The sequence below is a fragment of the Strigops habroptila genome, chromosome 9 (genome assembly GCF_004027225.2).
Source record: "Strigops habroptila isolate Jane chromosome 9, bStrHab1.2.pri, whole genome shotgun sequence".
NCBI lineage: Eukaryota > Metazoa > Chordata > Aves > Psittaciformes > Psittacidae > Strigops > Strigops habroptila.
Window position 1 is genome coordinate 19512711 of NC_044285.2, and position 24197 is coordinate 19536907.

General features: G+C 53.3%; 1 protein-coding gene and 1 long non-coding RNA gene across 5 annotated transcripts in view; one reads left to right on the forward strand and one right to left on the reverse strand.

The window, feature by feature from the left end:
- The first annotated feature begins 9500 nt into the window (after nucleotides 1–9500).
- LOC115613273 lies at nucleotides 9501–12660 on the forward strand. The gene is made up of 3 exons (XR_003993333.1): nucleotides 9501–9647; nucleotides 10118–10343; nucleotides 12390–12660. It is a non-coding gene; the product is annotated as an uncharacterized LOC115613273 (long non-coding RNA).
- Nucleotides 12661–14798: 2138 nt separating this feature from the next.
- LINGO1 (leucine rich repeat and Ig domain containing 1) overlaps nucleotides 14799–24197 on the reverse strand; it is a 154927-nt gene continuing 145528 nt past the window's right edge. For 3 of the 4 annotated variants that reach the window (XM_030498531.1, XM_030498529.1, XM_030498530.1), the window contains one exon: nucleotides 14799–17144. In XM_030498531.1, coding sequence (XP_030354391.1) covers nucleotides 15291–17132 — 1842 coding nt within the window. In that variant the 5' untranslated portion in view covers nucleotides 17133–17144 and the 3' untranslated portion in view covers nucleotides 14799–15290. Of the gene's footprint in view, nucleotides 17145–22099; nucleotides 23881–24197 lie in introns of those variants that run through there. The other variant, XM_030498532.1, reaches the window with a different exon arrangement.

The window sequence follows — 24197 nt, forward strand, 5'->3', positions numbered from 1 at the left end:
GATCTTCCCTTCCCAGACAGCTCTGCTTTTCTTCCCTTCTACCTCCGAGCCCGTCGGCTCTCCCTCATCCCTTTCCTCCCCTCCAATTCCTGGAGCTTTCTGAACGTGCTGTGGATGGCTGCTGGCTGTGCTCCTCTGGTTCCAGCACAGGGCTGGCCCCATGCCCTGCTTTTCCTGATGCTGATAAGCTCTCCCTGGCAACAGCTCCACACCAGCAGAATGTTTCGCTCCTCCTGGTCCCTTGTCCCACAGACCTCCTGAAGACCTGTCTTCCCTTGGCAACCCAAAGAGTCTTTCCTGGTTTTCTGTCTACCTCGTTGTTTGTCTTGTCTGCCTGAGGATCTTCATCATGCCAGCAGACGACTGGGTTCAGGAACAGCTCCCCAGAGCCTGTCCTCAGTTGCCATCTCCTTCTGCAGTGCCTGGACCTGGATCTCAGCATCCATGTGCAAGCTCCACATGGGTAACTGAAGATGACCCCAATCCAAGGGCCAGCTCAGCACCGCCTGTGGGTGAGATGGCTGCGCTCAGCCTGCCCTGTTCCCTCGCGTCGGGTTGCTAAGGTACAGCTAAAACTCTCATCCGGAGTGTCATCATCTCACGGCTCAATTCCTTCAACATCCTTTTCTCTGGCCTTGACAAATGCAATCTTCTCCCACTCCTGCCTGTTCAGAGCTCTGCTGCAAGGATCATTTTCCTCGCCTGTCATTTTGCTCGTGTCACCCATGCTTTGCTTGCTTTTGCTGGTTCCTGCTGGCAAACAGCAGTTACCTGTCTCTGCTCTCCAGGCCTTTCACAGCTCTCTTTGCCATTAACCTTGTAGTCCCCTTCTACACACAGTTTCTTGCTGTTACTTGTTGAGCCTCTGGTGACAGCCTCTGCCGACACTTGCTGTGAGTCTCAGCTCTCTGCTTTCTGCCCCAGTGCCTCTTGCTGGAAGGGGAGCTCCTGAATGTATCCTGCATCCCTCCTTTGCCAGCCTCTGTCCAGATTGGTGATGGTGGCTTGGCTGCACATGTGGGAACCTGTCTGTCAGGCAGTGATCCTCATTTCTCCTTCTGGTTCTTCTCATCTTCTGCTTAGGCTGAAGACCTTTGGGACAGGGCCTTATATTGGCAGTGGTTGCCTAAAGAAGTACAAGCTTGTGAGATCCTCCTGGCTCTGTGCATGTGTGGTATGTGTGTCTGTCCTATTGCCACGCTTTATGGAAGCAGTGGTTAATTCAAGCCAAATTCATCAAGCTGGGTTGGGGATGTTACCTGCCTCCAGGTTTAGTGAAAAGAGGAGTCTGGATACTGGAGAGGGACCCTCTCCGGCACCCAGAGATGGAGGCTTGCTTTTCACTGGGTTTGTGCAGCTCAGTGCTGATGGGGGGCAGGTTGAGCCTCTGCCCCTTCTTGCTTGTTGCCTGCTCCATCATGCCTGGAGCGAAGTGTGCAGGCACCCAGGGGAGCTTCCCTGGCCCTGAACCTTGCTGGTGGCTGAGGGATGCCCTAGGGCAACATTTACTATTGCATACTGAGTCCAGCTCCAGGCACTACCTGCCTGGGCTAATGTAGAGCACAGGCAGGGTTGTGGAGCCCTGCTCTGTACTGCAAGTGCAGGAGGGGGATGCAAATGCATCAATGCCTTCATCTGCCCTTATGGATTTTTCCACCATATTTTATAAATGTTCATTTTTATTTATGTGAGGTTAAAGTCAGTCCGATTTGGAAATCAACTTGTCTAAGGAGCTTCCCTCAGATCTTATTAGCTTCATGTAGTATTTCTATTCATTTTTGCTAATACCATTCACCAGCCTGGCTGTGGTGGTGGCTGCGGGACATGATAACCCTCTCCTTGCCAGGCTGCTGCGTTGTGAGCCCCATGGCTGTGGGAGCAGCAGGATCTGGCCATGCAGTGAAGGGCTGGGGCTTCCTGCTGTCCAGCTTCCAGCAGCACAGGGGAGCAGTTCCTGACATCTGCTCCTGCCTAATCCCCCCTTGCTGCACCCAGCATCACCAGCAGCCAGCACACAGGGCACCTTTACCTGCCAGTGCTGGAAACCAGTGTCTGACTTGGACAGAGAACAGTTAAGAAGTTCTCAGGCTATCCTTGTAATTAGAGAAATTCCTGGAAGAAAAAAGACAATAAATCCATTGAGGGCTTTTAAAGGAGAGATAGGATGCCTGACTCAGGAAGTCCTTCAGCCGCAGATCGCCGGGGGCTGGAAGCATCCTGGAGCAGTATCAGTGCACGCTTGGATGGCTTTTACACCCATCCTCTGGCATTAGCTGCTGGCCCCTGCCAGAGAGGGCATTGACAGGACAGGATGGAGCTGTGTGCTGGAGCTGGCAGGCTCTGCATCCCTCCCGAGGTGTTATTTCAGTAAGCCCACAGGGGCTGGCTGCAGTGGTAAGGTGTGGGTCAGATGTCAGCCCCAAGCAGGAGCAGTGGTAGCATGGGGTATTATACCTGCCCAGCATCACACCTCCCTGTGCTGGCAGCACAGCGTGCATCTCCTGCCCCATCTCTTCCCTGCCTTTGGTTGGTTATTGCAGCGGTTTGATGCTGGGTGACTGTAGTTAAAAGAAGAAAAATACACACAATAAAATGATTTCTAAAATGGCAACATGCTGGATGCAGTGAAGCAAGGAATGTATTAAATATTTATTGTCACTGGTCTGCTGGGGGGGGGAGGGATTTAAAATTATTTAGCCTGAGAAAAGCATTTTAATTATTTAATTTGAGGGGAAACCTCCCCCACAGCCCTCCTTAGTACCAAGCCCCAGAGAAACAGCAGCATTAATGTAAGGTTTGATTAAAATCTGAATAGAATGAAGGCCTGAAGATTGGAACAAGCGATGGGGAACCACGTGGTTGCCGTCTGAGCCTGAGGTCCCCCTGCTCTGCCATGGCAGGTCTGTGCTGGTGATCCTGCAGCTTGCAGGGGTAAGTCTTCCTCTGGAGGTGTGGGATGTGCTTGGCAGCAGTTAGCCAGGGATTTGGTCTGCACGGGGCAGCTCAGAATGGGAGATGCTGGGTGCATCAGTCATGGTGTGGGAAATCACTGCGAATTAGCAGGACCCTCCATCTGCAGCTTGGACTCTCTGGACCCGCTGGTTGCTCTGAAGAGGCTCACTGGGGCAGGAGCTCTGGCGTGTCTGTCCCAGCTCCACCACACAGGCTCTGTTAGGCTCACCCTGCACCAGGCATCCACCCAGTGCATGGCGTGGGGCTGGTGGAATGCTTGCGTCTCATGGCATTTATACACTGAGGCTTTTCCCAAGAGCCCCATGCTGCTCTGCAGGAAAGGTGCTGAGGCCGGTGTCCCGTTGGCACAGCCCCCTGGGGCTGGAGCTAAGGCTTTTCTAGCCACATATCAAAGAGTGAGGAGAGCAGAGCGTGGGGTCTGGCAGCAGTGGCTGATTGTTTTCTGTGAGAGGAGGCAATGCCGTTTCTTCCCTTGTGTCTCCAGATTGACGGTCTGTCATTATTAGCCCCCTGGAAACAGGCACTTTGACTGAAAGAGCCATCCCAGCCTTCGCTGTAACAATCAAAGCGGCTCAAGAATAAACATGGCTTGGCAAGAATAAACACAAATTGCAGTGCTTGCTGTGAACAGTGATATCCAAGGGAGCAAACATCAAATGAAGGATTATCCCTGTTTGCAAGGAAGCTCTTCTAGCAAGAGATTGAATAAGGACCATCTGCAGCTGAGAGCAAAGGGGCTACCAGGAGAACCTGCTCGTGCCATCAGGAGCTCTCCTGTTTGAAGCTCACATTGCTCTCCTTTCAGCACTGTCTGGTTTTACTTCATATGCTCTACTGGCTGCTGGAGCCCTGAGCTCTGTGCAACCACCTCCAGCTTGCAGACAGTGTGGGCAAGCCCAAGGAAGGGAGTTTTGGGGAGGAGGCTTGGAGAGGATCAGGAGAGGTTCCCTGAGGCAGAGGGGGCAAGTATTGAACACTGAGGAACAGCACATCAACCAAATCCTACAGGAAGCGCTGCTCTCTGCTCCTGACACTAATGCTGCCAGTCTTAGGGCAGGAGCCTTGAAGGCAGGTCTTAACCAGCAGCTGTCCCCCAACGAGCACAAGCAAGCCCTTCTCCCCAAACCATTGCTGAGAGACAGCCCGCATGACATAAATCACATTTGGAGGCACAGAGGTTCCATAAACAAGCTTATTTTCTGAAGCCAGGTCCCATTATGTTATCTGTCACTTTACTGGGCCTTCTGAGCTGTTTATTTTTATGTATATACATCGGAGCTGGTGAGCTGGCGTTGGCCTGAGAGTATAAAGCTGACAAGACACAGTAGCAGCGTGTGAAACCTGTCAGCAGAGCAGCCGCCTGTGAAATGAACACGAGAGCTGATGCCGATGATTTTATTTATGGGGAATCTCGGGAAGTGCGTGCTGGAGCAGCGTGTGCCACTGAGAGGGACCAGCACCAGCCCTGACACAGGCAGGGATAAGGTCTTGAGGCAGCTGGAAATGAGATTTCCTTCTTAAGGAATATCTTAAGATGCTGAAATACTTTGGTCACCCAGAATGTGTACAAAAGGGCACATTTTCTTGTGTGGAAGGTTACGAATGCAGTTCTCCAGCACTTTGCTTTCTGGCGTTGATCTTCTTGGTAATTGTTCTCTTAATGTTTTGTTTCTTGGTATTTAAGGTAAACTCAGATTTAGTGTGGGGATTTGTTCTGAAATGGGAAAGCTGGAGCTTCCTTATCTAAAAAAACCTAGAGTTGTTAAATGATTTTAGAACTTTTTCCAGTTGTTTCAGCCCTGAAGCGATGTTTTGCTGTACTGAATAAGTCTTCGCAAAAGCCTAAATGAATAATTGTTTCTGCCAGGTTCCAGGAAGAAAGTATTGAGATCAGCAGTTTTTCCTCTCAGTTGGAGCAAACATTTTGGATGTGAGATAGTTTTATGGGTCATTGAAAACACGGAAGAATCATCTCGACTGTTACCAGGGTGGTACAAAACACGGACCCTAGTCTTACCCTGTTGTGATCTTTCTGTGAGTCCTCTGGTTTAGCACGGAGGATGCTGCTTTGTGTTGTGGTCCCTCCGCAGGCGGGAAGCGCTCGGAGCCCCCACGTTGCTATGGAAAGGCAGTCGGAGGTTGTGAGCAGCTGTGTTGCACGTGGAGGTTGGTGCTCCCTGCCTACTCCTTCCAAGTTCTCAGCCTGGATGAATCCCTTCAGGCATGCTGTGCCAGCCCTCTCCATCTCAGTGGCACCCGTGGGCATCTCTCAGATGCGTTAAACCCGGTTAGGTTCTGTTTGGTGGGATTAGTACTTAAGACTCCCACTCTGTCGTCATGGTTCATGTGCAGTAGCAATGTGGCATCTTTCTAGAGCCATGCAGGAAAATGGAGCAGCTGCATGTCTCATGGGTGCTCCTTGGAGAGCTGAAGGCCATGGTTTATTTGGTGGCATTTTAATTCCTCATAGCAGCAAACCCTGTTGACAGGAAGGTTCCCAGTACCGCTCTGCTGCCTGCTTAAAAGTAAGTGGTATTCTTTTAAGCCTCATTTTTCTCTCTGGTTTGTGTGAGAAGTGCATTTCCTTCCCTGGTTTCACTTGCAGCCCCTTCCGCCAGCACATCATGTCCCATCTGGCTGCAGGAAGGGGCTCTCCTCCCTTCCCCATGAGCTCTGCCTGATGGATCTGCTGCCTTCCAGCCTGGATCATTCCCCTGCAGGTCTGTCTCTCACCTGCCTGGGCACTACTAAATCTTTCCTGGAAGGAACAGCTATTTGTCAAGTGAAATAGGAAGGTTTGAGTCTCACGTTCCCCAAGGCCACTTAGCAGGGCTCCGGCTGCTCTCCGTACACTCTCTGTTCTGCGCCGGCGTGGTATGAGGAAGATGAAGGCCATGAAGCTTTTCTGCCTGATGTCAGTGCCACCGTGAGTCCCTATGGCAAGCACTGCATGTGTCTTGTGTCCCCCCCCAGCCTGGAAAGGTGTAACATGGCCTGAGTTTACCCTTCGTGCAGCGATGTCTGTGGTCTGCACGCTGTTGCCTCGTTCCTTTGTGCTTCTCTGCAGCGACCCACTTATTGACTAGGAGCGTAATTGTGCTGCATCGTGTCTAATTGCTTTGCTCTGTCGCTCTCCATTTGCTTTCGCTGTCTGCACCCTCCCCGCTCCCCTCCGTAAACGTGCCGAGCTGTGAGCAGGGCACGAGGCCATACTCCTGATTGCTGCAGGAAAAAAAGGCACCCAACTTCCTCCTTTCTTCTCCTAAATTCAAATGACAAGAAACAGAGGAAAACAATTTTGCAAACCCTTGGCAGAGGGCCAGCTCTGATAAAGAGCCATAATTAATCTCCTCAGCTTTATTAGAATATCATTACAATTAACTCAGCAATCTTCTGTTGATCAAAGCCATTGTTCCCTGCAGAGCAGAGGAAGCCAGCGTCAGCCTGGGTTGTGCGGTGCTTAAAAGCACCTAGAGCTGGATCATTCCTGCCAGCCCAACAGCAGCACAAGGACAGGCAGAGGGGTGGGCACAGACCTCTGTCCTCATCCTGGCTCTTTGATTTTCTCCAGCTACTCTTCTTTGCTGTGCTATTATAGCCCAGACCCCTCACGGGCACCTGGGTGTCCCTTATTCCTGGTGTAGATGCTGTTGGGTCCAGCCTTTTTAAGCACTGGGTTTATTCCTTTGTGTGTGTTCATACAGCTCTTCGCATGCCTGCTTCTTAGTCTCAGCTGGAGATGTGGTGACTGATGCAATAATATAGCTAACAGCAGCATAGCAGGTAAAGAAACCAGGGGAAACATTTGTGGAAGCCATGTTTGAAAGGAAGGAGAGTTATCAGAATGAAGCTTCATAAGCTCTACAGTTAAATAGCCCAAGATGTGTGCTATAGAAAAGCAGAGAAAATGAGCACTGTTAAACTACTCCTTTCCTCCTTTTCAAACTGCTCGTTTAATATCAGGTATTTATCTATAATTTAAGCCCATGATTAGTTTTATCAAAAAGATAGTTCTGAGGCAGAGATCTTAAAAATGATTAGGCATGTGTTTGAAAGACAAGAACAGCTCCACTTGCACTGCAGGATAAAGATGTAGCTGTTTGCTGCCTTGAGCATCCATCTGTGAGGGCCTTGTGGCAGAAGAAACTTCCTGGTTCTACACACATCCCACCCCAGTCTTTCAGGGCACTTCTCATTCTCCCTTGAAGATGCCAGAGCCAACACTGTTGGAGAAGGCAGTGCTAAACCTCACCGGTCTGCCTGGGAAGGGTTGTTAGATGAAGGCGTTCGAAGCCCTCACTTATGCTTTTTGTCCTAAATTCTCATCTGTTTGAATTGTCAACACTTGTGAGCCCTTGGAAAAAGAAAAAAGAAAGAAAGGCAGGTCCAGCATTGGGTCTAATCGACCTTGGCATTGTCCCTATAAGCAGCCAGCCAGGAGAAGGGAGCAGTGCTCCAGTCCATGTGCTGGTGCAGGTACAGCTATAGCAGCCCTGCCTGCTCTGTGCAGAGGTACACAGTTGGCACAGCATGGCCCTTCTCAGGGTGCAGCTCTTTCCCATTCCCTGAACCCTCCAACAAGAGAAAACTGAAGTTTTTCATCTTACCCCTGCCCTTGGGTATGGTGAGGGAACCTCCTGTGGGTGATGGACACCCAATATCTCACCTCTCTGGACCGCTGAGGATGAGGGTTAGGTTTGCTTTCCCAGCACAGCTTGGCCAAGGCCTCCAGCATGGGTGCAGAAGCATACAACCCTGCAGGCTGCATCAGGGATCTGATGCTGAAACAGTTGGGGTTTGATATAGGTCTCTTCCCACTTCTTTTCCTCTACTTGTTCTGTGCATCAGAGGCACTAGAAAACCCTAAGAAGAACAAAACAAACCCAGTAAGGGCCCTGCCCCTGATGGCAGGGGTTATGGCTTCATGTAAAGTGCCAGAGTCTCCAAAAGGTCCTTTGCTGCTCAGTCCCTAACAGGAGAATTTGTCCTTTCCCACCATGGCTGCCGAGGACAGGAGGGGGATGCTCAGCCTGGGCTGAGCAGGCTCAGAGGGAGCAGGAGCTGGGGAGGCTTTTCTGCAGGGCTTAAAGCAATGCTTCCCTCCCCAGGCCCTGTGCCACCTTCCCTGGGAGGCAGCAAGCACAGCTCCGTCACACGGGGCTGGGGACATTAGTCAGGCTGCTCTGAGTGAGATGCAGGGGCTGAGTGTCAGGTTGTTATTAAATATCATTAGTAAGTGACAAAACTGTGTGGAGCACTTCAGGCACAGACAATGGCTGGAGGAGGGATCGTTTGCAGTGCCGGGGAGATGAGCGAGTGGTGAAGGTCAGAGACACCTCATTCGGGTCTGCCTCAGACTCCATCTCCTGCCCATCACCTCAAGGAGGCAGGAGGGATGGTGTTCGCTTGGGGGGAGATGTGGGTTTGCAGGGAACTGCTGTGTGTCACCAGGGGACTTCAACATGTCCAAGTGTGGAGTCCACAGGAGGGTCTGTGCAGCCCCCAGAACCACCTGCTCCTCTTGTATCACCCTGTTCTTTAGGGGCTCCAGTATGGGGCAGGGCAGACCCCTGCCCATTGTGGTGGAGCTGCCCAGCGGAAAGACCATTTTAGCATCTCTTCTACCCAGTGGAGGCAACTGAAAAGGAAAAAGTTCAGATATTTTTCTTGCTGTTTTCCATGCTTGGTGCTAGCTTTTCCCCCAGAGGGAGCTGGAGATGGTGGACCATTATGAAGGCAGTGCCTGAACCAGCAGCTCTGGAAAGCTGCCTGCTTGCTTCCGTGGCTGGCTAGCCATGGAGCTCCGGAGAGGAGCTGGCTTTAGTGGCAGGGACATGAGCCAGAAAAGCCAGAAAGCACCTGCTTATGGTGCTTAAGATGCCTAAGGGGTGAGAAGGAGGCAAAGGCACCTCTGGTGAACATGCCTGGAGTGGAGCTGAGGGATGGTGACTCCCGTGATCATCTGCTCGAAGCAATTGCAGGCCGTCAGCAGAGCGGAGAGCTGCTTCCTTGCGTTTATTTAAGGCGAGATGCCCTAGTTTCATGCTTTCAGTGGAGTCCCTAATTATTCCTCAATCTTTGTAGTGAGCTAATTAGTTTTGCAGCACTCAAGGCTGGGGAACACTGATAGGCTTGGGAAGCACAAGCTGGAGGGACAAGGAGAGCGGAAAGCTGGTGGGAGATGGTTGGCTGGCAGAGGGGAATGGCTGGGAGCAGAGCAGGAGTTGGAGAGCCAATGGATGATGGTCTGGGAAGGATGATGGAGGAGGGAAGAGCTGTAATTTCATGTCAGGCAACATGCTGGAGTGTAATGATGTGGGGAAGAGTGATGGAGTGGTAATTGAGGGGGATGGCGAGGTGGGGAGGGAGCGAGAGGGTCCATGGAAGAGCAGCCGCAGAGCTCAGGAGGTGGGATCCTGCATGGAGGGGTGCACAGCACCATGCAGGGCAGGGCAGCAACTGTCCTCTTACGTGGGCACTGCCTGTCCTGGGGTGCTGCTGACTCTTGCGGGACCAGCAGCATTTCCTGACTGTCCCATCTCTTTTCCAGCTTGGTGGCGATACCGAGGAGCTCTGCTGGGAGAGGCCACATGGAGCGGCTGCTCTCCAAGCTGGATGCTCACCTTCCCATCCCATCACAGCTGCTTCTTTCGGAGGGAGCCACCACAGATCAGGTAACCTGCACCGATAACTGGCTCCATGATGCTCCCACGTACGCAGTCTGCTCTGGCTGCTCTGTGTGCATGGATACCTCGCTGCTTTGACAGCAGGGTTGTGCTCCAGAGCCCACGCTCCACATCTGCACTGTGAGCCCAAGGAGCACAAAGGTCTCATTCCCATTCTCGCTGCCTCTGGGAAGTTCCCAGTGGCCACCGAGTGCAGTGTGTGACAACTCTGAAGTGCCCAGGTGGCTGTGGATTTATTAGGGCGTTATCCTACTAGTGCTGCAAATGGTGTCATCTGTCTTCTAAACTTTGCACTTTATTTCAGGGAGAGAATTGAGTATATCCAGGCAATATGCTGTAGTTTTAGCATATGATAAAGCCCTGCTGGGAAGTGTAGTTTTATTGATTTTGTTATTAAAGTGCCACCGGAATAAATTTGCTCATTTGAATGAAAAGTCTTATTACCTGGATCGTAACAGGCACATGATGAAATCTCCGGAGGGGCTGGAGCTACCCGCTGCCTGGTGATGGGGAGCTGAGATGGAGCAGCTGCCAGGGACCCACAACTACCACCCCAAGACCCTCAGCACCCACCTGGCTCTGCTGGAAAACTGTTTGGAAACCTCAGGATGGGAACAAACCACAGTGGCAGGGGGCACTGTGTGTTAGTCGAGGTTTATATTGTTCCTCCGGTCCTTTGCTCAGGTAAGGATGTGGTTTTAAAGGGAATTGAGGAAAAATCTCTTTCACAGGGCAATATTTCTTTAGTACCAACAGTAATGGGGGTGGATTGGGAAATGAACCGTTCCCCATTACACTGGAACCTAACTGCACAGCCCATGCTTCCCAGTTAAAATTTGATTGCCTTGAATCCTGTGTATTATGGAAAATAAGAAAAGGGCCTAGTAAAATTTATGGGTTTTAATCATAAACCGATAGAATCACAGTAAATCTATCATAAGCATGCAGATACAGACCCAGGAAAAACAGGGAGGAAAGCAATAGCTCTGCTTTTTTCCTGGAGGAGCTGCATCTACTCATGGCAGGGTCAGAGAGATGGGGAGCAGGGCAGGAGGGTGGGGAAGAGAGGGAATGAGGCAGGGAAAGGAGGAAAGGAGGCAAACCCCAAAGGTCTTTCCGCCTGCCCCTCTGTACCACTGTGCTGCTCGCTGTGGAGGGAGCAGGATGAGACCCTGTGAGTGGAGGAGGGAGGCAGGGAGAAATGTCTGTGCAGAGAGGGGACTGCGAGGAGCACGCACAGATGTGGCGGGGAGAGAAGAGCACTTGAGAGAGAGGAATGGCAGGAGAGAGACAGAGGAGCGCAGGAGGCAGAAAGTATTTTAACAAATAAAAGGGAGCGAGTGATAAGGAGACAAAAAAAGGGAGAGAATAAAAAATTGACTCTGAAGCAGAGATAAGAGGGGGGAGGCAGGTAGTGAGAGAAGAGTAAAATGAAGCATGATAAGGCCTGATGGAAATGGGGGAAGGCAGTAAGCCTGGGCAGCGCAGCCAGGGTCTGCGGGCAGAGAGCCGGGGGAATGTGGGGTGCTATGGGGTGCAGGGCCAGCCTGAACCCCTCTCCTCTGGTCACCTCACCCCTGTGTGGGTAAAGGTGTTGGTATCAACCCTGGCTTTTTGAGCTGCTGATCCGGGGAGAGGGGCTGAGCGGGCGCAGGGATTGATGGAGTGGATCAGGGAGCCGGTGGGTACAAATGTCTCTGCTGCAGGGTGCTCATAACTCTGCTCCTGCCTCAGCAGCAGAAGGGGAGAGCCAGGCACAGCCCCTGGCGTGTCCTGGGAGGAAATATGGAGCCCGGTGGGGAGGGAAGTGCCTGGAGCGGGCTGGAAGTCCTGAATAACCCCTGTCCTCCTCACTGCCGCATCCCAGCACAGGGTGCCTGTCATGGACACCCCCCCAGGGCTCCCAGTCTTGGAAGCAGAGGAGGTAAGGTGTGATTCCCCTCCATGCCCTAAACACATCTCTCCTGGGGTTTTTTGCTACCTCTTTTAAGTTGTTTTGTAACTGCTGCTTTGTATTTATCCTTATTCAAAGGAATGGAAAGTGCTGTCTGGTTCTGAAACACAGCCCATGGTTACCTGAAGAGCAATGCCCTTGCTTTCTCACCCCTGATTAAACTGCAATAGAAACATACTGTACATTACAACAAAGGAAAGAAAGAGAGTTTATTCTTTAGCTGTGTTTTATTCTCCCCATCTTTACCAGCCACGAAAATGGCTGAGCTGAGATTCTGGCCACTCCGAGATGCTTTTCTTCCGCTCCATCCATCTGCTTTAACCACATGGTGACTGAAAAGAAATAAATTATCCAGTTCACAAAGCACTGAAGATTAAAGAATCGGTGTGGATAATAAACTGTGTGGCGGCAGCAGCAGTGCCACAGAGCATCGAGCGAGCTCGCTAAGGAGAGGCTCTGAGCTGCAGCTTGGATGTGGGGCAAGCAGCGGGGCTTCCCCCAGGAGGGTTTTGAGCAGCAGAGATGGGGAGTCTGGGGGCATATGGGGGTCTAGGCTGGGAAGAACCCTGTGCTGGCACAGCCTGAGATGTTACACAGGAAAGGGAATCATTTTCTCTCTCCTTTTTTTAAAGCTTCTTTTTGTAACAGTGAAAAACTTGATTCCTCCCTTTGATTGCTGGGACACTGCAGTGTGCTGCAAACACCTTGTTGGACTTGCTTATTAGTATTTTCTTCTCTTAAATCTATGTGTGTTGAATTAGCTCTTTTATTTACAGCATTAAGAAAGGATAATGAGCCAATTAAGAAGCTCTCTCAGACTGCCAGTGTTAAGAGCTGCCCAGCACCACGGAGACCCCCCTCCACCTCTCAGCAACCGATTGAGTTATTGTCAGTCCTGGCAACAACCTTTTGGAGGGCTGACGCCTCGGTGCATCCCGGCCTCTCCCAGGGGATTGTGGCTCCAAGCCGGTGCTCGGGGTCCCTGGAGCAGGGTCTGGGGTGCAGATGGAGCCCAGCACGCCTGCCTGCAGCAGCAGGCTGAGGTTGGTGTGTTGCTGTTTGTGGTTTTGTATTTAGCTCACTGAGAATGTTGGTTAAACACCAGTGGGAGGGGAAGCTGCAAAGAAGCATTTTTGCTTTGGCTCTTTTAAAAAGCAAAACAAAAGCAAAAAGGCTCTTAAAAAAAAACTGTTTTGGTTTCGGAGTTGTAAAGGAAAGATGGGTTAGAGATGAGAAACTAACAAATCAAAGCTCCTGAAACCCGCTGCGGAGAGAGAAACACAAAATGTTTTGTTTGAAGATGAATAGAAAGCTGAAACCAGCAAAAAAAATCCCCACTCCCCATGAGCACAGATGTTTCAGGTTGGTTCTTCTAGATTGGCACGTTGCTGGAAGAAAAGCAAATCTATTCTTTTCCCTGTCGGCGCTCCAGGTTCCTGTCGCGTATTTTTTATCATCTGTATAGTGACTTTGATCCCTGAAGACTCCTTAAGTGCTTTACAAATCAAGCATGCAAATCCAGCTCATGCACCTCGGAGATGCTGCCAGGGCTGGGCTGGCTGGGAAGCTGCTGGCCAGTGCGGTGCCACCGCTCCTGGTGGTGACAGGACCTCAGTGATGCTTATAAAAGCCTTTAGTGCCCCTATTGCCACTGCGTGCAGGGATGTTTTGTGCTTGAGCACAGCCAGAGGCTGTTCTGGGGTCCCCAAGCCATGGTGCCAGCCCTGTCTCTCCCATGGAAAGGCTCCATGGAGGGCTGGCTGTGGCCTTCACCCCGTTCTGCACCTTCTGAGGGCTGGTAAGTTGGCACCAACCAACAGGGGAAGGGTTGAGCTGCTCTGATGGTGCTTCTCTATTTTTGAAGCTTGACTTGAGACATCTCTTTGCCCATTGCTGTCTCTTAATTTCACTCCCTCTCTCTGGGGTTGTCCTCCTGACTTGCTCCTTCTAATTCATCTGCTGTACACCACTTCCATGCTGATGCTGTCTCACTGATGTAGGTAGCCTGTCTCAGGGCAGGGTGGCCCCCACACCAGCCAGTTTAACCTGTTCCTCTTATTTTCCTCATTGAGACAATACAAACCTTCCAGACCTCCTGATCCCAAGAACCAGAGCTCAGCAAAGGGAGATTGCTGCCTGATGACCAGACACTATGGTGATGGGCAAGCTGGAGCCTAGCACCAGGGCAGCCAGCACCTCCCTGCTACAGCCCTGTGCTCAGCTCAGGCTGTGCATTGAGTGTGTTTATAAACAAATGTAATTTTAGGGTTTTTTTTAGACAAGGTCTCCTGCAAGCCCAGAACCCATAGAAGGGTTAGGATTGGAAAGGAACTTAAGCTCATCCAGTTCCAACCCCCTGCCACAGGCAGGGAGACCTTCCAGTAGAGCAGGTTACTCCAAGTCCCTGTGTCCAACCTGGTCTTGAACACTGCCAGGGATGGGGCAGCCACAGCTTCTCTGGGCACCCTGTGCCAGCGCCTCAGCACCCTCACAGGGAAGAATTAATCACCATAAGAATCATTACAGGCAGTTGGGGAGCAGCACTGGAGCTGCTGGGTAGCAGGGGCTGGGGGTACCCGGGCAGGCGGGGGCAGGCAGGGCACTGCCTGCTTGTGCTGCCAGCAAAGGTGCTGCTGGAAATGCAGCATCCCTGCCTGCAGGGACAGCTGTCCATAGCACAAAGAGCCAGCTTGTGCTCCATCAGAGAGGTGACACCATGGTACTGCTGGCAATGACGGGCAGCAAGTCCTCTTCCCCACCTAAGAGGCAGCAGGATCTCCAGGTACCCCCAGCACTGCCCAGGCAAAGCCCAGTCCCGCTGGCTCTCAGCCCAGAGGCCATGGGCATGGTGAGCTGCTGCCTGCTCTGTGATGGGGCTTTGTGTCCTCCTCAGCACACAGAGGACAGGCACACTCAGCCCTGCTAGGTCCTGCTGCTCCACACCAGCGCAGTCCCGCTCCCCCAGGCTTTGGGGTGGGCAGAGAACTGGCTTCAAACCCACAACAGGTCCTTGGGAACAAAAAGTGTACTCCTCTCGATGCTGTGCAGGGCCCAGGACCCCTTTGGTGGGGTGCAAACCTTCGGTGTCAGTGGGATTCTCACCCTGGCCTGGGGCTGTTCTTGGCGTGGTGGCGAGGAAGGGAGCACTCGCCAGGTACGGAACTGGACAGATCAAGAAGTCAAGATTTTGCATTCCAACTATCTATAGGAAATAGGGTTTTTTTTATTATTTCAAGTTTTCATAAAAATCCATAATTGTTGAAATCAAAGTTACAGAAGAAAGTTCGTAACTTTTTATTGATTTTATTTCTTTTTTTTTTTTTTTTCCTTTCTTTACCCCCCCTGTTGTGTTTCCCTTTCAGAGTTATATCTGACACCAGAGTCCATCAGACAAAGTCCTTACAAACACAGGAGTCCTGAAGACATCGGCTGAATGTTTTTCCTGGTATAAAGAAGAAGAGGAGGAGGAAGAGGTGGTGACAGTGCGGATGCAGTGGGTTTGGACAGGGGCGGAGGACGTGGTGGAAGGAGAGAGGTCGGTATGTTTGTAGCAATGTTTGTTGTTAAATTATTTTTTATTTTGTTCATTTGTTCTCTTTTTTTTTTAAAAAAAGAAAAAACAAAACCAAAAACAGAACAACCAACCCACCATTATTATTTGCAAATTGTTGCCTGGTTTAAATCATTTTCATGTTGAACTTGCGCGGCGCGTCGGCAGAGCTGATGCCCGCGTCGGACTTCCGTGGCACGTACTCGATCTCAATGTTGTGCTTGGTGTTGCCTTTCCCCCGGCTCCACAGGAAGAGGAGCACCAGACAGAAGAGCACGACGCCCAGGAAGGAAATGAAGCCCATGGTGGTGGCGATGATGAGAGTCTTGATGTCAAAGGGGAAAGGCACGGTGGCGCGCGTGCTGTTGGCATCGCTCTCGTTGGGCTGGTTGGAGATGAACGCGAAGGTCTTGTTGGGCTGGTGGGGCCAGTCTGGGGAGTAGCTGCGCACGTGCAGGTGGGCCAGCATGGTGTCGTTGCCACCCGCGTTGCTGGCGATGCATAGGTAGGTGCCATTGTCCTGGATCTGGGCGTAGCGCACCTCCAGCGTGCCGTCAGGGAAGACAGTGAGCCGCCCGTTGGTTTTGGTAGAGATGAGGTGCTTGCGGGGAGACAGCCACATGATGGTGGGAGGCGGGTCCCCATCTGCCCGGCAGACAAAATGGACTGTGTGGCCTTCGTCCACAAAGATCTGCTGAGGTTTGCGGTCCCGTATCCGTGCTCGGCGGCAGGTGAAGTAGTTGGGCAGGAGGACATCGGGGAAGTCTTTGAACTCCTTGCCCTGGACGAACTCGGGGGTGGAGCAAGTGGGCTGCTGCTTGTTGAAGTTCAACCTCCATCGCCGCCGGAAAACCCAGAGCAAGCGGCAGTCGCAGGCTAAGGGGTTGTTGTCGAGGATGAGCGTCTCCAGGTTGCCCACGGAGTGGAAAGCCGACTCCTCCAGGGTGGTCAGCAAATTCCCTGACACGTTCAGGATGCGCAGGTAGTTGAGGCCGCGGAAGGCGAAGGGCTCGACCGTGGTGAGCTGCCCTCCCACCAGCTGGATCTCCTGCAGCCTGAGCAGGTCATGGAGCATGGAGCCCTCGATGGTGACAATGGGGTTGTAGGACAGGTTCAGGAACCGGAGGTAAACCAAGTGCCTCACCGACACGTACGGGATGGACGTCAGATTGCAGTGGGTGATGGACAAGGAGGTCAGGTTCAACCCGTAGAGGCAGTTGGATGTCATGGTATCCAGGTAGGGCCAGTGTGAGATCTCAAGGACCTTGAGCCGGTACAGCCTCTTGAATGAGTAATCCCGGATGGTGTTGATGTTCAGATGGCGCAGGCGCAGCACGATCAAGCCATGAAGGTGAGACAGAGCCTCCGTGGGGATGGAGGTCAGGTTGCATTTCTCCAGGGTCAGTTGCTCCAGGCTGTTGAGGCCACTGAAGGCCCGGTGGGAGATGTAGACAAGGTCGTTGTCCCCCACTTCCAAAGACTTGAGGTTGTACAAGTCCTGGAACATGTAGTCTAGGAGGATCACAATTTTATTCTCACTAATGTCTAGCTTGGTAAGGTTGCTGAGTCCAGTAAACACCCCCAAGGGGATCAGCTTGAGCCTGTTACTCCTGAGCCCCAGCGTCCTGAGGTTGAAGAGGTTGTTGAAAGCCCCAGGTTCAATGGCACTGATAATGTTCTCATTTAGCTCCAGCTCCTCCAGGTGAGGGTAGTTGGCAAATTCATCCTGGTTGAGCGTCTTGATGCGGTTCTTGCCCAAGTCCAGCAGCCTGGTCTCGGTGGGGATCCCCTCCGGCACGACCATGAACCTCTTCCTGTGGCACAGGACGGCGCGCTCCTGGGCAGAGCACTCGCAGCGCGGCGGGCAGCCCGTGGCGGAGCCGGACAGGATGGATCCCAGCATCAGGAGGAGAATCGGCTGCCAGCAGGCCAGGAGTGGGCTGCGCATACTCGCCTCCCCAGCTACCATCCTATCTCTCACCTGCAGGTAACACGGGGGAGAGAAAGAGCAAGGGGGACGTGAGCAAACGACGGGCACCATCCACAGCAAGAAGTTTAGTCTGGGTAGTGCTGGCACTAAGGCGAAGGGCACTGCCAAGGCAGAGCAGAGGTTCGCATTTCCCAGCTGAAATCCAGCCCAAGACCACTTTTCTCCCCACACCCCAACTTTCCATTTGATGAGTGAACGTGCGCAGACTTTGAGTGGAAAGCCTTGAGAAATCTGTGTCAGACAGACCTCGCTTCCTCGGCTTCTTAAAAAAATAATTTAATACTAAACACATCTATCTGCAGCCTATTTTAAGCTCTTGAAATTATTCTGTTCCCTGTAGATGGAGCCTGAATATAAAGGCTGCTCTGCAAAGGCAGAGAAGCCGAGTGCAGGATCGAGCATCTGGGGATCCCTCCTTGGGATCAGCCAGTAGTGGGGTGTCCAAGTGGGGAGCAACCACAACAGCTCCACGGGAACCAGCCCCTGAGGGGGTCTGTGGGTGATGAAGGAGTCTGGGGGTGAATGAGGGGGTCTGCAGGGTAATGAAGGGGTCTGTGGGGTGATGAGGGGGTTTATGTGATGAGGGTTTTGTGGGTCATGAGGGGTCCGAGGGGTGATGAGGGGCTCTGCCTGGTCTCAGCTGGGAAAGGCCCTGGAAGGGCTGGGTGACCCCCTCGTGGTCGTGCTGCCTCTATTGCATTTATTTCCTCATTGCTCGAGCTGTTACGAGGGATCAAATCATATTAATATTGCATGTTAGATGTACAGCTACTCCAGCCCGTGTTTATATCTATTGTTATGTGCGCACTCTGCATTGCTTCCACTAATGCTATTTATGGCTATCGCTGAATATACTCAACACATTACTTCCACTGGCTCTGTTTGTAACCATCATTATATCCTGTACACTACTTTCCCTAGTGCTCCGGCACTATTTATGGGTCTGGTACATATTCTGTGCATTACCTCCATTGCGTCGCTTTACATCCATCATTTCCTACAGACAGATGACTCAAGTCTAACTTTTGTTCCCCAAAAATGATTCAAAATTTCTTTGCGAGATGCAAGGATAAAGATGATGGACTGGCCATAAACATGTCCCCCAGCACCACCTCGGAAACCACCAGGCCTTGGCACACCAGGAGTCCCCACAGAACTCCTCCCACAGCTTCCTCCAGGTTCACTGCCCTTTTCCATCCCTTCCCCTGCTACCTGCACAGTGGGGCTGGTTGTGGGGGATCCCCAAAGCAGGTCTGTAGGACCAGGAGCTGGTCCCACGCCGCTTCCCTGGCAGTGGTGCTGAGCTCCTTCCTGCCCATCCCAATCCAGCGCCTCCCAGTCCAGTGGAAACATCTCCAGCAGGTTGGCTCGGGCTTGGGGCCAGGCTGCAAAGAGCCATTTGCCGGGTATTTACAATTAATCATCTCCCATGTCATCACCTCCCCAGTGCTGACGCTGCTGGGCAGCCTTACAAACACAAGCAGGGCTGCTGCTACTGTTGTGATGCCGCTGGGGTGGGCTGGGGCCGGGACAGCGCCACCAGTTAGAGTCATGGAACCACTCAGGTTGGAAAAGATCTTTAAGCTCATCAAGTCTAACCATTCCCCAGCACTGCCAAGGCCACCACTAACCCATGGCACTGAGGGCCTCGGCTACACGGTGTGTGAACACTTGCAGGGACGGTGGCTCCAGCACTGCCCTGGGCAGCCTGTTCCAATGCCTGAGCACCCTTTGGGGAAGAAATTGTTCCTCATCTCCATCTAAACCTCCCCTGGTGCAGCTTCAGGCCGTTTCCTCTTGTCCCGTCCCTTGTTCCTTGGGAGCAGAGACCAGCCCCCTCCTGGCTCCATCCTCCTGTCAGGCAGTTGCAGAGAGCAATAAGGTCCCCCCTGAGCCTTCTCTTCTCCAGACTAAACCCCCCCAGGTCCCTCAGCTGTTCCTCATCACACTTGTGCTCCAGGTTGGCAGCTCTTGGGCAACTGTGCCCATGGATTTGCTCCCCAGGCTTGTGCTGCCAGAGGTCCCCTGTGCCACCTCACCATGTCTCCCAATGGGCAGCATGTGGCCCCCTCCTCCTGCCGGTGATGTGCCCATGGCACTGCTGCTCCCACATCCATCCCACTTGCCACTCGCAGCATCCCTCAGCCGCTGTTTCTCAGAAACCAATTCCTGCTCCTCACAGCCGTGCTGAGAAAGCCATCAAAGCAAGCACAATGCTACATGCAAAACAAAATACAGTCGAAGGGGCTTAATTATCCCAGGGTTGAAAAGATTTCAGCTCATTAGAGTGCCAGGCAGCCGGCCTTATTTGGCTGTGTGCTGCAATCTCTGCTCTGCCCGTGCGTGCAGCCATGCGCTGGTCCCTGCTGGGCCACATCCACCGCAGGGCCCAACACACGGACCTCCACCAGGCCAAATCCTGCCTCTACCGGTGGGAAGGGGATGGCACCTGCAACACGCTGCTTGTCCCCACACTGGCCTCGGCAGAGGGGCAGTGGCCAGAGCTGCTGGGAGTGATGTGGTGTCAGTGGCTAAAACATAAGCGAAGAGGTGATAGATGAAGGAAGCAAAATCTGCATGGTGTTAAAGTGGAGACAAGCCCACTTGTGTAGAATTAAAGGCTAGACACACCTCACATGTTATTAGTTCTCAGCTAAATTTAAATCTGTGATAAATACAATCCCTGACAAAAACATCCGTAATCTTAATAGCCACAGTCACAGAAGAGCTTTGGATGTAAGACAATGAATAAGCTGCAAAATTCTGGGCTAGGATGAGCTTTAAATCACTTCTGGTTCCCATTTACCTCTGCTGTTTCAGAGAGGATATTTGTGCCTCAAGGTGAGGCGGATATTAAGAGATGCCCTTCTAAAACCAACTCAAATGGTGAATTTTTTGTGAGCTGGGGTCAACAACCTACATGTGGCTTTACAGCAACCATCACGCTGACCCTCCCCCTGCCCCCCAGCAGCACAGCAGCCAACCTCAGCCCAAAGGTAGGGCTCCTTTCAGCCATCCTATGTCTGCCACCATGCAGTGGCCTGTGCTGGGCAAGGGGCTGAGGCTGCCTTGGATGGGCTTGGGTGACTGGGGAGAGGGCTTGGTGTCACCGGAGGGAGCAGGGAGACCATGGTGGCTGCTCTCAGCCACCTGCAGGAACCTGGGACATGACCAAGCCCAAGCACCACCAAAGAGCTTTCAAAATTGAAGCCCTCCCAGATTTATCCTGAAGAGGAACCATGAAACAGGTCTGAGCACGCCTGCAGGGTGCCCAGCCATGGCCCCAGCAGGTGCTGCCAGGCAGGATCAGACCCTGTCTCTCTCACACAGCCCAGGGAGAGCTGCAGCCTCCAGCGTGAACGTGCCTCTCATTCCTCACATTAAAAAAGGGAACCAATAAAAGAAGAACCAGCTGCCGACTCGCTGCCTTGAGGCAACACACAAACCAGTGCAGACCAAAGCAGAACTCCTGCTCAGAGCCCTGGCACCCACTGACCCATCCTCGCCACCGCACCGCCTGGGGACCAGAGCTCCAAAGTCCAGCCTGGTGGCACAGATGAGCGTGCTGGAGCCGTGCTGCCTCGGTGCTAAATGCAGCGGGACCTGCTGCATGCCGCCGGCTGGGCTGAGCGCTGGCAGGAAAGATGCTATTCTGGGCCTGTGCCTGGAAACGGAGCCCGGGGCTGGGCTGGAGCGCTGGCGTGCGTGGGGTTCGCTCCATCGCGATGGGCACTGGCTGCCCCAGCGCAGAGGAGCGCGTCCGGGGACAGCAAACCCACCAGCGCTGCTGCTGCCCTCCTGCCCCGGGGGCGGCCGTGCCCCACACTGTCACCGCTGTCCCTGCCCCTCTGGGGTGCCCAGCGCTCCTCAGCACCGCGTGGCAGCGAGCCAGCGGCACAGCGCCCTGAGTCAGCACTAACCCCACCTGGCAGCCATAAATTACAGCGTGCGAGACAGGCACCCTTGAACCAGATGCTTCGGAGAACATCAAACGACAACAGGCGATCCAGGACGGAGCAAGCCACATCCCTGGCGTGCGGGACCCTGCGGTGTTGGGGGAGCATGTGCCCCGTCCCTCTGTCCATCCCACACCCCATCTCTGTCCTCCTGGCTCCACGGAGAGCTGCTGAGGCACCGTGCTCGGAGTCAGGGCTCTGTCTCCTCCGAGCTGCTCCAGCTAAATCAGATTTTATTGAACTTGACTACATTTTAGAGATAAAGACTCCAGGTTTACAAATAAATATTTAACAACCTTTCCTGCTGCTAAAAGAGTTGCTTATCCAGACCCCGGGCTCTGCACTAAGTGTTCCTGGAGCTATCTGCAAAGCAGCAAAACAAAGGGAGAAGCTTTAATTTGCTGAACACGTTCGTGACCATTTCCTCCTCTCTTCATCATTCCCCTGCGCCCAGCATGTATTTGTGGGCCCTTTTGTTTTGTTTCTCCTTCCTCCACACCCCACCTACTCCCTCCTCTTTTCCCAACCAGTCTCCTTGGGAGCACGGCTCCAGGGATGGTCAGGGATGGCAGAGAAACTGCAAAACAGTTTCTCTCCCTGGGACCATGCTGCTTCATGTGGGTAAAAACAAACCAAGGAGGAAGAGCCTAAAGGAAGCCCTGAGCATTGCTGGGAGTGGCTGGAGGCACAGCGCTGGCCTGGGCGATGGGAAGCTGCTGCCACATTTCCTCTGGGCCTTCATTAATGGATGAGCTGTTAACGAAGGGCATGAAATCAGGCTGCTGCAGCACACAGGGCTGCCCTGTGTCCCGTCCTGGCCCCAACGCCTCCAGAAGCAGCACAAGAGGGTGCAAGAATGGCAGGGAAACAGGCAGATGATGAGAAGGGCCCTTTGAGCAGCACCCTGGTCAGGGTGGTGGGGACATGCGAGCAATGGGCCACGGAGAGGAGCCCTCCCCAGACCCCAGCCGGGGTCACCACGCTGCTCACCACGTGAAGGTGTGAGTCCAGCCCCAGCCTTTGCTCAGCCTTCCCAGGGATCTGCTTTCAGCTGCTCCGCGGCGGGAGCCTGGAATAGGTGTGCAGGAACCTGATCTGCTCTGGCAGCTGCTCTGGGGCTGTAAAAGAGCACCAAGAAGTATTTAAGATGCAAATCCCCTTCCGGCACTGACACCGCCTGGCTGGCACCAGACCCTGGCGGCAGCGAGCCTGCAGGACTGCCCTCAAAGGTGTTTCCTCATGGAAACAGGCCCTTTCCACCCAAAACATGGGGAGTCAGTCAGGGAAGCACAGAGCCAAAGGGCAAGAAGAGCAGAACAAAGGGAAGGGAATGCACAGGAGAGTAGAAAAGCTCAAACATGGGCTGAAGGGTCAGGATGCTGGAAGAGGGAGGCTTCAGCCCAACTGTCCACTGGTTTAGCTGTGGATGTGCTCAACCCCAGGCAGGGACAGGTATGTGCGGTGGAGGGACAGCCAGCGACGGCCCAGAGCCAACCTGGAGAGTGGTTTTGAGGCTTGGCAGGCAGGTTACCGGAGCAGGGCAATGGGAAGGAGATCCCGGTTGTCTCTGCAGGACGCTGAAGCTCGGAGCAGTTTTTGCTGAGGCTGTTTCTTGCAGCAATCACATCTGTGTGCGAGCTGCTCGCCCTCCTCACTCCTTTGCTCCTGCGCTTTTAACACCTTTTCTCTCTCTTTGGCTGCACATGCTTCAATGCCCCATCAGCAAAGAAAACATCCTGACAAGTGATCAATAAGTAATTGCAAAGGCAGCTGTGGATGCCGAGGGGGTGTAAAGGCCTGAGCTAGCAACACATAAATGAGTGTAAGGGTGCAGTGCAGTGTGGAGCTTGGGCTCGGAGCCAGCCATGTTCCCTGCTCACGGGCTGCGGTGGGAGATGTCTCCCAAGGGTTGGCCTTGGGACCTCCAGAATCGGAGACGTTTCGTGCTGGGTCACCAGAGGAGCAGGAGGATGCTGTGCACTGGGATGCTGGAAAGGTCGTGCACCAGCTACTTGAATGGGGCTTCTCCTTTTCTTTCTTTATTTTGGCAAATCTCCGTGGGATTCCTGTCTCCATGGACATGGGCTGGGCCAGCAGGATGGTGTAGGTGCTCACCTGAAGGCACCCAGCTCAGAGTGATGAACCAGCACCGGGCAGAGGACACTTCAGTACAGCAGGAGGGTCTCTCTAGATGTTTTTCCTTCCCTGTCTATAGCTCTGAAGAGAGGATGGAAAAACTCCAGGCTCTTCTTAGGCCTATGGAAACATTTGCACCGGAGAGGTGAAAGAGAGGTCTGCCCAATGTGCGTCTTCTGGCAGAGCCGCCGGGGTCACGATGACATTGTGAAGGCATCCCCTGCGCTCTGCCTCCACGGCTGTCGTGGCGGGGTGAGTGGTAGGTGCTGGGCTGGAGGATGGTGCCCAGCAGCTCCTCACGGCCCCGGTGCTGCGTGGCAGGTCCCGCGTGGCTCGGTGCTGCTGACTCAGCCGGCGCGCAGCTGCACGGTGCCGGTGCTGAGCCCCGCGCTGTGTCAGGGGCAGGACACCACCTCCTCCAGCACAGGAGCAGCTGGTACAAAGTCACCCCACTGCCAGAGCGTGTTTCCTCCAGATCGGGAGCAGATGGCGGTGCTGTACGGGCTCGCCTCGATGGTTGGTCTGGTGGCATCGTGCTCCCCCAGACCCAGCCACCAGCCCTGAGGTCCTGCCAGGCAGAGCTGCTGGAACCCCAATGGGATTTGGATACCCCACTGTGGTATCCCCCAGAGTACCACACCTGGGGGCAACAGCAAGGGCCTGGTGAGGAGCTGTGTGGCACCAAGACAAGCTGCTCCCTCCCCACTGCTCCCTGCCTGAGGACATCCCATCCCCTCCAGCCACCAGCCTCTGCCTAAAGGTGTCCCCTGGCTCTGCAGCACCCTGGAGCTCTGCTCAGCGCCTGGAGCAGGGATGGGGCACTCCTCAGCTCCAGCAGCAGAAAAACAGGGACACAAGTGGAGAAGGGGAGCATACCTGGTGCCTTCTCCCCTCCTGTACCCAGGGCTGGCTCAGCAGGAGACCAAACCAGCCTGACACCCAGGCCCAAGAG